Source organism: Pseudorasbora parva, chromosome 14 (assembly GCF_024679245.1).
Source record: "Pseudorasbora parva isolate DD20220531a chromosome 14, ASM2467924v1, whole genome shotgun sequence".
Lineage (NCBI taxonomy): Eukaryota > Metazoa > Chordata > Actinopteri > Cypriniformes > Gobionidae > Pseudorasbora > Pseudorasbora parva.
The window spans coordinates 735,001-749,802 of NC_090185.1; the positions used below are offsets into that span (position 1 = coordinate 735,001).

Genomic DNA, 14,802 nt, shown 5'->3' on the forward strand with positions numbered 1-14,802 from the left:
AATATAGAGTGTGTGTGTGTGTGTGTGTGTGTGTGTGTGTGTGTGTGTGTGTGTGTTTATTCAGTGATTGTGCTAGTCTCGATTAGTGTCATGATGACTATGTGGAAAGTGCTTTAGACAGAGTGAGACAGGTCGCTGGGTCAGCCCGCCTCAGGTGTGTGTGTGTCTGAATGCGCATCGACGTGTGTGTGTGTGTCTGAATGCGCATTGACACGTGTGTGTGTGTCTGAATGCGGGTCGGCGTGTGTCTTTGTGTCTGAATGTGCGTCGCCGTGTGTGTTTGTGTCTGAATGCGGGTTGGCGTGTGTGTGTGTGTCTGAATGCGCGTCAGTGTGTGTGTGTGTGTGTGCAGCGTCCGACAGCGCCCCCTCTGACGGGTACAGCTGCAGCAGCGCCCCCTCCTGGCCGCTCTCTTTACTGCACGACTGGCAGCTGCAGTGAAGGATTCGCTCCACTAACTTATCCACACGCGGGGCTTCATCACTGCCGGAGCAGTCCAGGGTCACCTGCAAACACACACACACACACACACACACACACACACACACACACACACACACACACACACACACACACACAGTCAGCTGGATCTGATCTGAACTCAGCAACACTTCAGTGTCATGCTGTAGTGCGACATCACATGCTCCTCGTTTGGGTAAAGCCTCTGCTAATGGAAGACCTGTAATGCAAATGAGGAGAGAACTCTCTTCCACTCAGTTAGTTAAGAGGCTTTTTATGTTAATGCAGAAAAACACGCTTATTTCTTGAGGAATGATGTCGTTAACTGGAGTATGCTAATCCGCTAACCCGGCTAAAGGAGTGTTCTGTCAAGGTAATGAACAAGCATTCCAGTAACGTTAATAGAATGCTCATTGAAACTCTCATGGAAAAAGAAAGACGTTTGGTTGGTTGGTTAGTGTCCCTTAAATTATTAAAGTTGCCGTTTTCACTATTTCCGCAATATTCAATTTGTCGTTTTCACTATTTCCGTAAATATTCAATTTGTCGTTTTCACTATTTCCGCAAATATTCAATTTGTCGTTTTCACTATTTCCGCAAATATTCAATTGGTTGTTTTCACTATTTCCACAAATATTAAATTTGTTGTTTTCACTATTCCCGCAAATATTCAATTTGTCGTTTTCACTATTTCCGCAAATATTCAATTTGTCATTTTCACTATTTCCCCAAATATTCAATTTGTCGTTTTCACTATTCCCGCAAATATTCAATTTGTCGTTTTCACTATTTCCGTAAATATTCAATTTGTTGTTTTCACTATTTCCGCAAATATTCAATTTGTCGTTTTCACTATTTCCGCAAATATTCAATTTGTCGTTTTCACTATTTCCGCAAATATTCAATTTGTCATTTTCACTATTTCCGCAAATATTCAATTTGTCATTTTCACTATTCCCGCAAATATTCAATTTGTCGTTTTCACTATTTCCGTAAATATTCAATTTGTTGTTTTCACTATTTCTGTAAATATTCAATTGGTTGTTTTCACTATTTCCACAAATATTCAATTTGTCGTTTTCACTATTTCCGTAAATATTCAATTTGTCGTTTTCACTATTCCCGCAAATATTCAATTTGTCGTTTTCACTATTTCCGTAAATATTCAATTTGTTGTTTTCACTATTTCCGCAAATATTCAATTTGTCGTTTTCACTATTTCCGCAAATATTCAATTTGTCGTTTTCACTATTTCCGCAAATATTCAATTTGTCATTTTCACTATTTCCGCAAATATTCAATTTGTCGTTTTCACTATTCCCGCAAATATTCAATTTGTCGTTTTCACTATTTCCGTAAATATTCAATTTGTTGTTTTCACTATTTCTGTAAATATTCAATTGGTTGTTTTCACTATTTCCACAAATATTCAATTTGTCGTTTTCACTATTTCTGTAAATATTCAATTGGTTGTTTTCACTATTTCCACAAATATTCAATTTGTCGTTTTCACTATTTCTGTAAATATTCAATTGGTTGTTTTCACTATTTCCACAAATATTACATTTGTTGTTTTCACTATTTCCACAAATATTAAATTTGTTGTTTTCACTATTTCCGTAAATATTCAATTTGTCGTTTTCACTATTTCCGTAAATATTCAATTTGTCGTTTTCACTATTCCCGCAAATATTCAATTTGTCGTTTTCACTATTTCCGTAAATATTCAATTTGTTGTTTTCACTATTTCTGTAAATATTCAATTTGTCGTTTTCACTATTTCTGTAAATATTCAATTGGTTGTTTTCACTATTTCTGTAAATATTCAATTGGTTGTTTTCACTATTTCCACAAATATTCAATTTGTCATTCTCACTATTTCTGTAAATATTCAATTGGTTGTTTTCACTATTTCCACAAATATTCAATTTGTTGTTTTCACTATTTCCGCAAATATTCAATTTGTCGTTTTCACTATTTCCGTAAATATTAAATTTGTCGTTTTCACTATTTCTGTAAATATTCAATTGGTTGTTTTCACTATTTCCACAAATATTCAATTTGTCGTTTTCACTATTTCTGTAAATATTCAATTGGTTGTTTTCACTATTTCCACAAATATTACATTTGTTGTTTTCACTATTTCCACAAATGTTAAATTTGTCGTTTTCACTATTTCCGCAAATATTCAATTTGTCGTTTTCACTATTTCTGTAAATATTCAATTGGTTGTTTTCACTATTTCCACAAATATTACATTTGTTGTTTTCACTATTTCCACAAATATTAAATTTGTTGTTTTCACTATTTCCGCAAATATTAAATTTGTCGTTTTCACTATTTCCGCAAATATTCAATTTGTCGTTTTTCACTATTTCCGTAAATATTAAATTGGGTGTTTTCACTATTTCCACAAATATTCAATTTGTCGTTTTCACTATTTCCGCAAATATTCAATTTGTCGTTTTCACTATTTCCGTAAATATTCAATTTGTCGTTTTCACTATTTCCGTAAATATTCAATTTGTCGTTTTCACTATTTCCACAAATATTCAATTTGTCGTTTTCACTATTTCCGCAAATATTCAATTTGTCGTTTTCACTATTTCTGTAAATATTAAATTGGTTGTTTTCACTATTTCCACAAATATTAAATTTGTTGTTTTCACTATTTCCGCAAATATTAAATTTGTCGTTTTCACTATTTCCGCAAATATTCAATTTGTCGTTTTTCACTATTTCCGTAAATATTAAATTGGGTGTTTTCACTATTTCCACAAATATTAAATTTGTCGTTTTCACTATTCCCGCAAATATTCAATTTGTCATTTTCACTATTTCCGCAAATATTCAATTTGTCGTTTTCACTATTTCCGTAAATATTCAATTGGTCGTTTTCACTATTTCCACAAATATTAAAATTGTTGTTTTCACTATTCCCGCAAATATTCAATTTGTCGTTTTCACTATTTCCGTAAATATTCAATTTGTCGTTTTCACTATTTCCGCAAATATTCAATATGTTGTTTTCACTATTTCCGCAAATATAACATTAGTCATTTTCACTATTTCCATAAATATTCAATATGTTGTTTTCACTATTTCCGCAAATATAACATTAGTCATTTTCACTATTTCCGCAAATATTCAATATGTTGTTTTCACTATTTCCGCAAATATAACATTAGTCATTTTCACTATTCCTATAAATATGAGATGTAATTTTTGTTATTGCTACAAATACACACACATTTTTTAAATTTATTTTTCACTATTGCCGCGACAATTTTATTTGTTGTTTTCACTATTGCCGCAATTACTAAATTTGTCGTTTTCACTATTTCCGCAAATATTAAATTTGTCGTTTTCACTATTTCCGCAAATATTAAATTTGTCGTTTTCACTATTTTCGCAAATATTAAAGTTGTAATTTTCACTATTGCCGCAAATATTAAATTTGGCATTTTTGCTATTGCCGCAAATATCATGTATTTGTCAGTAGTTTTTACTATTGCCACAAATATTATATTTGCCATTTTTACTATAGCCGCAAATATTAAATTTGCCATTTTCACTATTACCATAAATATGACATTTTTCGTTTTCGCTACTACTACAAATATGAAATTTGTCTTTTTCCCATATTACTACAAAATGAAATGTAATTTTCACTATTGCCGCAAATGTTAAATTTGTAGTTTTTACTAATGCTGCAAATATTAAATTTGCCATTTTCACTATTACCTTAAATATGACATTTTTTGTTTTCACTGCTACTACAAATATGAAATTTGTGTTTTTAACTTATTACTACAAAATGAAATGTAATTTCCACTATTGCCGCAAATATTACATTTGTTGTTTACACTATTGCTGCAAATATTAAATATGTCATTTTCACTATTAGCCCAAAATGAAGCGCTGCTTCAGGCTATCCGCGAGCCTCTGGCTAGCTCTGTGTGTGGTGTTGGTCCACAGTAAGTGAGGGCTGGTTCTGTGGGTCAGATCAGGTTGCTGTCACATTACTGCAGGTCTTTGTCAACACAAGCCCCAGTCTGTTTTATTTACCGAACATGAACTGCTCTCTATTAAAGCCAGATTGTATAAAAGAACATAATAAGTAGCAGAGAGCGGCCCCTTTGAGTCCGCGGCTAACGCTAGGAGAGCTCTCACAAACAGAACATGATGTTAGTGCGTGAATATAGCGGAAGCGTTTCAAGTCCAGCCGAACCTCAACATTCTTTGTGCGTCACAACGCTCAGTTAACGTCAATACAGCGATTCTCAGATCTCCGCGGGTGAGAACGAGGGCAAACTAAGTGATTATTTTCATATGCTCACACACACACACACACACACACTGCCCCTAAGCCTACCCATCACACAAACACACACACACTGCTGGTCCAACATTCCAGTCCTCTGCCAGGCAGAGCTAAATAGAGTCGGCCACTAGAGGGCAGAGCTGAAGCCGTGTTCTCTGCAGAAGACAGATGAGTGTTTGTTGTCTTTCAGTATGCCTCATAAAGAGTCAGTCAGCTGCGCCGCCGCGAGTGCATTTATCACTGCGCTGATGGGGATAAGCTGTGGTTAAGCTGTAGCGCTGATGGGGATAAGCTGTGGTTAAGCTGTAGCGCGACACGCGGCGCGCGGCTCATTCATCACTGCAGCCAGTGACGTGTTCTCCGATCTACAGCCGCAGGACGGAAAACTTCTGCGCTTTTGACCAGTGCAGCACAAATATGACAATAAGGGATGCCGTAATCATGCAGCTTTCACTATTGCAGCACAAGGACCATCATTTAGTAGCAATATGTATGAAATCTGTCATTTACACTATTGTCGCATTTTTTTTGTCGTTTTCACTATTGCCGCAAATATTAAATTAGTAATTTTCACTATTATTATAAATATTAAATTACTAATTTTCACTATTTCCGCAAATATTAAAGTTGTTGTTTTTACTATTGCTGCAAATATTAAATTTATCATTTTCGCAAATAATAAAATTGTTGTTTTTACTATTGCCGCACATAATAAAGTTGTTGTTTTTACTATTGCTGCAAATATTAAATAAATCATTTCCGCAAATATTAAAGTTGTTGTTTTTGCTATTGCCACAAATATAAAATTTGAATTTTACATTTTCACTATTGCCGCAAATATTAAAGTTGTTGTTTTTATACTGCTGCAAATAAGAAATTTGAATTTTACATTTCACTATTGCCGCGAATATGAAATTTGAATGTCTTTTTGCTATTCACGTTACATTTTTAGTTTTCACTATTACTATAAATATGAAATGTAATTTTCACTATTTATGCAAATATTACATTTGTCGTTTTCACGATTGCCACAAATATGAAAGCTGTTGTTTTTACTATTGCTGCAAATATGAAATTTGAATTTTTTTCTATTGCCGCAAACATAACATTTGTAATTTTCTCTATTAGTGCAAAAATTAATTTAGAATTTGACATTTTTTTACTATTGCCACAATTGAAAAATTTGTAGTTTTTACTATTGCCGCAAATATAAAATTTGAAAGTCATTTTTGCTATTGCCGCAAATATTAAACGTGTCATTTTCACTATTACAATAAATATGAAATTTGTCATTTTCACTATTACAACCAAATTAAATGTATTTTTCACAATTGCCACAAATATAAATTTGTCATTTTCACTATTGCCGCAAATATAAGATTTGTCATTTTCACTATTGCAGCAAATAAAAAATAAAAAATTTCACTATTGCCGCAAATGTAAAATTTGAAAGTCGTTTCTGCTATTGCCGCAAATATTAAATGTGTAATTTTCACTATTACTATATATATGAAATTTGTCATTTTCACTATTACTACAAAATTAAACGTATTTTTCACAATTGCCGCAAATATAAATTTGTCATTTTCACTATTGCCGCAAATATAAGATTTGTCCTTTACACTATTACAATAAATATGAAATTTGTCATTTTCACTATTACAACAAAATTAAATGTATTTTTCACAATTGCCGCAAATATAAATGTGTCATTTTCACTATTGCCGCAAATATAAGATTTGTCATTTTCACTATTGCAGCAAATAAAAATAAAAAAATTTCACTATTGCCGCAAATGTAAAATTTGAAAGTCGTTTCTGCTTTTGCCGCAAATATTAAATGTGTAATTTTCACTATTACTATAAATATGAAATTTGTCATTTTCACTATTACTACAAAATTAAATGTAATTTTCACTATTTCCACAAATATGAACTTTGAATGTTGTTTTTGCTATTGCCGCAAATATAAAATTAGTAATTTTCACTATAACTACAAATATTAAATGTGTAATCTCCCTGTTGCCGCTCGGGCGTGGCTTTTTGAACGCAGTTTTTCTGCAGAGCTTTCACTACTGCAGTCTTGCCGTTGTGTTGTGCAGCAGTCCGCCTCATAAAGAGTGTGTAGTTCCCTCAGGGTTTAATGGAGTCGCACTCACCACCTCCCACTGCGTCTGCGCCGGCATGCAGGAGTCGCAGTGGACCAGAGACTCGGTGGACTGTGGGAAGGTGTTGGGCACGCTGTAGCTGAAACACTGACCCAGACAGGCCCTGAAACACACACACACACACAACACCAATGCTTCAAGCAGAACAGATCATAATCTGCAAGTGTTGTGCAGATCAAGTATCGCAATATTTCATAAGTCTAATGTTTCTTTTGGTCAAACTAACACAGGGAAATGTTCAAGAATTCCCTAAATCCTAAACTGGGCAACTGTGTGTGTGTGTGTGTGTGTGTGTGTGTGCTTGTTTTTGTGACATATGAGGACACAAATGTGTATAATGCCATGGGTATGACACAGGTATTACAGGAGAGGGTGAAATATGAGGACATTACCCATGGCCCCACTTTACAAAAGGCTTATAAATCACACAGGAGGAGTTTTAGTGAGAAAGTAAAAATGCAGAATGTTTCCTGTGATGGGTAGGTTTAGGGGCAGTGTGTGTGTGTGTGAGAGAGATGGGTAGGTTTAGGGGCAGTGTAAGGGGTAAATATACAGTATAAAACCATTACGCCTATGGAATGTCCCCATATGTCACAAAAACAAACGTGTGTGTGTGAGAGTGTGAGACCTGTTTTGGATGGATCGTGGCGTGCAGCCCATGTGTCCGACGATCTGCGTGATGTTTTTGGCTTCGCACCAGGCGCTCTTGTCGGGGAAAAGCGCGAGTCGGTTAATGTGAGCGTGTGGAGCCGCGCAGCAGAACTCGAGCAGCAAACACGCCAGCAGAACACGTGGCCCCATGACGATACCTGAAACCACAATCACAGTCGCAATCTTTAACAACTTCATTCATGACACATCTATTCCCAAGAACTATTAATGTTACCGGAAGAACATTGCCAGAACGATTCCTGTTATCTGCGTCAGTACACGGCAAAAAATGCTTTTCTTACTCAGTATTTTTGTCTTGTTTCTAGTCCAAACATCTAAACATTCTCACATTAAGAAACATTTACTAGACAAGCAAAAGTAATTGTCTTGTTTTGGGGAAAAATAACTCAAAATGAAGAGAGTTTTTGCTTAAAATAAGATAAATAATCTGCCAATGGGGTGAGAAAAATAATCTTGTTTTCTGTTTGAATTAAGATTATTTTTCTCACCCCATTGGCAGATTATTTATCTTATTTTAAGCAAAAACTCTCTTCATTTTGAGTTATTTTTCCCAAAACAAGACAATTACTTTTGCTTGTCTAGTAAATGTTTCTTAATGTGAGAATGTTTAGATGTTTGGACTAGAAACAAGACAAAAATACTGAGTAAGAAGAGCATTTTTTGCAGTGTAGTTTTTTGTCTCTGCTGAATGTTCTGGACTCTCTCAGGCCGGTTTCGCACCAATGGAGAGCAATCAAGCCAAAAACTGGCTCACAATCACAGAACGAGACACGAGAACAATGTAGTTCACTCGGTCCAGAGAGAGAGAGAGAGAGCGGGAGAGACAGAGAGAGAGAGAGAGAGAGAGAGAGAGAGAGAGAGAGAGAGAGAGAGAGAGAGTCTCATACCACCTGACTCTAATAAAGCATGATCTTAAATGCCTCCTCTGTTTTATGCCAAACCGAACAGACGCAGTTAAAACAGCACGTCCACAAGAACCCAAATGCCCCGTTTTCATAAATAACATTCCCAACAGATCCGATATTTCACAGACAGGCAGAAAGACAGACGCAGATATAACAAACTTCTCAACTTGAACTTCAGGCAAAGCTGCTGAACAATGTGAGCTAGCGCAGGCTTCAGCGAGTCCAACTTACGGTTTCTGGAGCGTCTCTGTGTCTGATGTCCCGCTGACGGATCTCATATGGTGATTAACGGACGATTCGCCCTGTTATGACCTGCTGAAGTTAAACAATTACATCACCAACGCACACACACACGCACACACACACACGCACACACACACTCAGTCAGAAGAAACACAATGTCTGTCCGTCTCTCTCACACACACAGTCAGCGGAGCCGTATGCTGCAATTGCTGCCCAGCACGAGTGTGAATGTGTGTGTGTGTGTGTGTGTTTGGGGGCGGGTCAGACGTGAGGTGTGTGTGTGTAGGCGGGCAGATGATGATGTTGGTGGATTTGGCAGGTCAGAATCTCCTGCAATCCGATCCGAATCTTCGCCAGCATCCAGCTCTCAGCGTGTGATCCGTGTCTCCGGGTTTGAAAGGCATTTGAGACACAAACCAGCATCTGATGCTATCAATGCACTTTATCAAGAGTGGATTCCTCAGAGGAACACAAAACCAGAGAGTGTTCTCTGAGCGTTACTCTAGAGTGTTCTCTGAGAGTTACTCTAGGGTGTTCTCTGAGCGTTACTCTAGAGTGTTCTCCGAGCGTTACTCTAGAGTGTTCTCTGAGAGTTACTCTAGGGTGTTCTCTGAGCGTTACTCTAGAGTGTTCTCCGAGCGTTACTCTAGAGTGTTCTCTGAGAGTTACTCTAGGGTGTTCTCTGAGCGTTACTCTAGAGTGTCCTCTGAGCGTTACTCTAGAGTGTTCTCTGAGAGTTACTCTAGGGTGTTCTCTGAGCGTTACTCTAGAGTGTTCTCTGAGCGTTACTCTAGAGTGTTCTCTGAGCGTTACTCTAGAGTGTTCTCTGAGCGTTACTCTAGAGTGTTCTCAGAGCGTTACTCTAGAGTGTTCTCTGAGCGTTACTCTAGAGTGTTCTCTGAGCGTTACTCTAGAGTGTTCTCTGAGCGTTACTCTAGTGTTCTCTGAGCGTTACTCTAGAGTGTCCTCTGAGCGTTACTCTAGAGTGTTCTCTGAGCGTTACTCTAGAGTGTTCTCTGAGCGTTACTCTAGGGTGTTCAATGAGCGTTACTCTAGAGTGTCCTCTGAGCGTTACTCTAGGGTGTTCTCTGAGCGTTACTCTAGAGTGTTCTCTGAGCGTTACTCTAGAGTGTTCTCTGAGCGTTACTCTAGAGTGTTCTCTGAGCGTTACTCTAGAGTGTCCTCTGAGCGTTACTCTAGGGTGTTCTCTGAGCGTTACTCTAGAGTGTCCTCTGAGCGTTACTCTAGGGTGTTCTCTGAGCGTTACTCTAGAGTGTCCTCTGAGCGTTACTCTAGAGTGTTCTCTGAGCGTTACTCTAGAGTGTTCTCCGAGCGTTACTCTAGAGTGTCCTCTGAGCGTTACTCTAGAGTGTTCTCTGAGCGTTACTCTAGAGTGTTCTCTGAGCGTTACTCTAGAGTGTTCTCTGAGCGTTACTCTAGAGTGTTCTTCTGAGCGTTACTCTAGAGTGTTCTCTGAGCGTTACTCTAGAGTGTTCTCTGAGCGTTACTCCAGAGTGTTCTCTGAGCGTTACTCTAGAGTGTTCTCTGAGCGTTACTCTAGAGTGTTCTCTGAGCGTTACTCTAGAGTGTTCTCTGAGAGTTACTCTAGGGTGTTCTCTGAGCGTTACTCTAGAGTGTTCTCTGAGCGTTACTCTAGAGTGTTCTCTGAGCGTTACTCTAGTGTGTTCTCTGAGCGTTACTCTAGAGTGTTCTCAGAGCGTTACTCTAGAGTGTTCTCTGAGCGTTACTCTAGAGTGTTCTCTGAGCGTTACTCTAGAGTGTTCTCTGAGCGTTACTCTAGTGTTCTCTGAGCGTTACTCTAGAGTGTCCTCTGAGCGTTACTCTAGAGTGTTCTCTGAGCGTTACTCTAGAGTGTTCTCTGAGCGTTACTCTAGGGTGTTCAATGAGCGTTACTCTAGAGTGTCCTCTGAGCGTTACTCTAGGGTGTTCTCTGAGCGTTACTCTAGAGTGTTCTCTGAGCGTTACTCTAGAGTGTTCTCTGAGCGTTACTCTAGAGTGTTCTCTGAGCGTTACTCTAGAGTGTCCTCTGAGCGTTACTCTAGGGTGTTCTCTGAGCGTTACTCTAGAGTGTCCTCTGAGCGTTACTCTAGGGTGTTCTCTGAGCGTTACTCTAGAGTGTCCTCTGAGCGTTACTCTAGAGTGTTCTCTGAGCGTTACTCTAGAGTGTTCTCCGAGCGTTACTCTAGAGTGTCCTCCGAGCGTTACTCTAGGGTGTTCTCTGAGCGTTACTCTAGAGTGTCCTCTGAGCGTTACTCTAGAGTGTTCTCTGAGCGTTACTCTAGAGTGTTCTCTGAGCGTTACTCTAGAGTGTTCTCTGAGCGTTACTCTAGAGTGTCCTCTGAGCGTTACTCTAGGGTGTTCTCTGAGTGTTACTCTAGAGTGTCCTCTGAGCGTTACTCTAGGGTGTTCTCTGAGCGTTACTCTAGAGTGTCCTCTGAGCGTTACTCTAGAGTGTTCTCTGAGCGTTACTCTAGAGTGTTCTCCGAGCGTTACTCTAGAGTGTCCTCTGAGCGTTACTCTAGAGTGTTCTCTGAGCGTTACTCTAGAGTGTCCTCTGAGCGTTACTCTAGGGTGTTCTCTGAGCGTTACTCTAGAGTGTCCTCTGAGCGTTACTCTAGAGTGTTCTCTGAGCGTTACTCTAGAGTGTCCTCCGAGCGTTACTCTAGGGTGTTCTCTGAGCGTTACTCTAGAGTGTCCTCTGAGCGTTACTCTAGAGTGTTCTCTGAGCGTTACTCTAGAGTGTTCTCAGAGCGTTACTCTAGAGTGTTCTCTGAGCGTTACTCTAGAGTGTTCTCTGAGCGTTACTCTAGAGTGTTCTCTGAGCGTTACTCTAGTGTTCTCTGAGCGTTACTCTAGAGTGTCCTCTGAGCGTTACTCTAGAGTGTTCTCTGAGCGTTACTCTAGAGTGTTCTCTGAGCGTTACTCTAGGGTGTTCAATGAGCGTTACTCTAGAGTGTTCTCTGAGCGTTACTCTAGAGTGTTCTCTGAGCGTTACTCTAGTGTTCTCTGAGCGTTACTCTAGAGTGTCCTCTGAGCGTTACTCTAGAGTGTTCTCTGAGCGTTACTCTAGAGTGTTCTCTGAGCGTTACTCTAGGGTGTTCAATGAGCGTTACTCTAGAGTGTTCTCTGAGCGTTACTCTAGAGTGTTCTCTGAGCGTTACTCTAGAGTGTTCTCCGAGCGTTACTCTAGAGTGTTCTCTGAGCGTTACTCTAGAGTGTTCTCTGAGCGTTACTCTAGAGTGTTCTCTGAGCGTTACTCTAGATTGTTCTCTGAGCGTTACTCTAGATTGTTCTCTGAGCGTTACTCTAGAGTGTTCTCTGAGCGTTACTCTAGGGTGTTCTCTGAGCGTTACTCTAGAGTGTTCTCTGAGCGTTACTCTAGAGTGTTCTCAGAGCGTTACTCTAGAGTGTTCTCTGAGCGTTACTCTAGAGTGTTCTCTGAGCGTTACTCTAGAGTGTTCTCTGAGCGTTACTCTAGAGTGTTCTCCGAGCGTTACTCTAGAGTGTTCTCCGAGCGTTACTCTAGAGTGTTCTCCGGGCGTTACTCTAGAGTGTTCTCCGAGCGTTACTCTAGAGTGTTCTCTGAGCGTTACTCTAGAGTGTTCTCCGGGCGTTACTCTAGAGTGTTCTCTGGGCGTTACTCTAGAGTGTTCTCTGAGCGTTACTCTAGAGTGTTCTCTGGGCGTTACTCTAGAGTGTTCTCTGAGCGTTACTCTAGAGTGTTCTCTGAGCGTTACTCTAGTGTTCTCTGAGCGTTACTCTAGAGTGTTCTCTGAGCGTTACTCTAGAGTGTTCTCTGAGCGTTACTCTAGAGTGTTCTCTGAGCGTTACTCTAGAGTGTTCTCTGAGCATTACTCTAGAGTGTTCTCCGATAGTTACTCTAGAGTGTTCTCTGAGCGTTACTCTAGAGTGTTCTCCGAGCGTTACTCTAGAGTGTTCTCTGAGCGTTACTCTAGAGTGTTCTCTGGGCGTTACTCTAGAGTGTTCTCTGAGCGTTACTCTAGAGTGTTCTCTGAGCGTTACTCTAGAGTGTTCTCTGAGCGTTACTCTAGAGTGTTCTTCTGAGCGTTACTCTAGAGTGTTCTCTGAGCGTTACTCTAGAGTGTTCTCTGAGCGTTACTCTAGGGTGTTCAATGAGCGTTACTCTAGAGTGTTCTCTGAGTGTTACTCTAGGGTGTTCTCTGAGCGTTACTCTAGAGTGTTCTCTGAGCGTTACTCTAGGGTGTTCAATGAGCGTTACTCTAGAGTGTTCTCTGAGCGTTACTCTTGAGTGTTCTCTGAGCGTTACTCTAGGGTGTTCAATGAGCGTTACTCTAGAGTGTTCTCTGAGCGTTACTCTAGAGTGTTCTCTGAGCGTTACTCTAGTGTTCTCTGAGCGTTACTCTAGAGTGTCCTCTGAGCGTTACTCTTGAGTGTTCTCTGAGCGTTACTCTAGAGTGTTCTCTGAGCGTTACTCTAGAGTGTTCTCTGAGCGTTACTCTAGAGTGTTCTCTGAGCGTTACTCTAGAGTTTTCTCTGAGCGTTACTCTAGAGTGTTCTCTGAGCGTTACTCTAGAGTGTTCTCTGAGCGTTACTCTAGAGTGTTCTCTGAGCGTTACTCTAGAGTGTTCTCTGAGCGTTACTCTAGGGTGTTCTCTGAGCGTTACTCTAGGGTGTTCTCTGAGCGTTACTCTAGAGTGTCCTCTGAGCGTTACTCTAGGGTGTTCTCTGAGCGTTACTCTAGGGTGTTCTCTGAGCGTTACTCTAGGGTGTTCTCTGAGCGTTACTCTAGAGTGTTCTCCGAGCGTTACTCTAAAGCGTTCTCTGAGCGTTACTCTAGAGTGTTCTCTGAGCGTTACTCTAGAGTGTTCTCTGAGCGTTACTCTAGAGTGTTCTCTGAGCGTTACTCTAGAGTGTCCTCTGAGCGTTACTCTAGAGTGTTCTCTTAGCGTTACTCTAGAGTATCCTCTGAGCGTTACTCTAGAGTGTCCTCTGAGCGTTACTCTAGAGTGTTCTCTTAGCGTTACTCTAGAGTGTTCTCCGAGCGTTACTCTAGAGTGTCCTCTGAGCGTTACTCTAGAGTGTTCTCCGAGCGTTACTCTAGAGTGTCCTCTGAGCGTTACTCTAGAGTGTTCTCCGAGCGTTACTCTAGAGTGTCCTCTGAGCGTTACTCTAGAGTGTTCTCCGAGCGTTACTCTAGAGTGTCCTCTGAGCGTTACTCTAGAGTGTTCTCTTAGCGTTACTCTAGAGTGTTCTCCGAGCGTTACTCTAGAGTGTCCTCTGAGCGTTACTCTAGAGTGTTCTCTGAGCGTTACTCTAGAGTGTCCTCTGAGCGTTACTCTAGAGTGTTCTCCGAGCGTTACTCTAGAGTGTCCTCTGAGCGTTACTCTAGAGTGTTCTCTTAGCGTTACTCTAGAGTGTTCTCCGAGCGTTACTCTAGAGTGTTCTCTGAGCGTTACTCTAGAGTGTTCTCCGAGCGTTACTCTAGAGTGTCCTCTGAGCGTTACTCTAGGGTGTTCTCCGAGCGTTACTCTAGAGTGTTCTCCGAACGTTACTCTAGTGTTCTCTGAGCGTTACTCTAGAGTGTTCTCTAAGCGTTACTCTAGAGTGTTCTCTGAGAGTTACTCTAGAGCGTTCTCTGAGCGTTACTCTAGAGTGTTCTTTGAGCGTTACTCTAGAGTGTTCTCTGAGCGTTACTCTAGAGTGTCCTCTGAGCGTTACTCTAGGGTGTTCTCTGAGCGTTACTCTAGAGTGTCCTCTGAGCGTTACTCTAGAGTGTTCTTTGAGCGTTACTCTAGAGTGTTCTCTGAGCGTTACTCTAGAGTGTCCTCTGAGCGTTACTCTAGGGTGTTCTCTGAGCGTTACTCTAGAGTGTCCTCTGAGCGTTACTCTAGGGTGTTCTCTGAGCGTTACTCTAGAGTGTTCTCTGAGCGTTACTCTAGGGTGTTCTCTGAGCGTTACTCTAGGGTGTTCTCTGAGCGTTACTCTAGAGTGTCCTCTGAGCGTTACTCTAGAGTGTTCTCTGAGCGTTA

At 40.1% G+C, this 14,802-nt stretch overlaps 1 protein-coding gene across 1 annotated transcript in view; it reads right to left on the reverse strand.

Annotated features, from left to right (window-relative positions):
• Nucleotides 1–9,016, reverse strand: part of nbl1 (NBL1, DAN family BMP antagonist) — a 9,106-nt gene extending 90 nt beyond the window's left edge. The window contains exons 1-4 of the mRNA XM_067416581.1: nucleotides 8,759–9,016; nucleotides 7,579–7,759; nucleotides 6,942–7,053; nucleotides 1–506 (exon numbers count right to left, since the gene is read on the reverse strand). The exon at nucleotides 1–506 is cut by the window's left edge and continues 90 nt beyond it. Coding sequence (XP_067272682.1) covers nucleotides 141–506; nucleotides 6,942–7,053; nucleotides 7,579–7,751 — 651 coding nt within the window. The 5' untranslated portion in view covers nucleotides 7,752–7,759; nucleotides 8,759–9,016 and the 3' untranslated portion in view covers nucleotides 1–140. The remainder of the gene's footprint in view (nucleotides 507–6,941; nucleotides 7,054–7,578; nucleotides 7,760–8,758) is intronic.
• Between the last annotated feature and the right edge of the window lie 5,786 nt (nucleotides 9,017–14,802).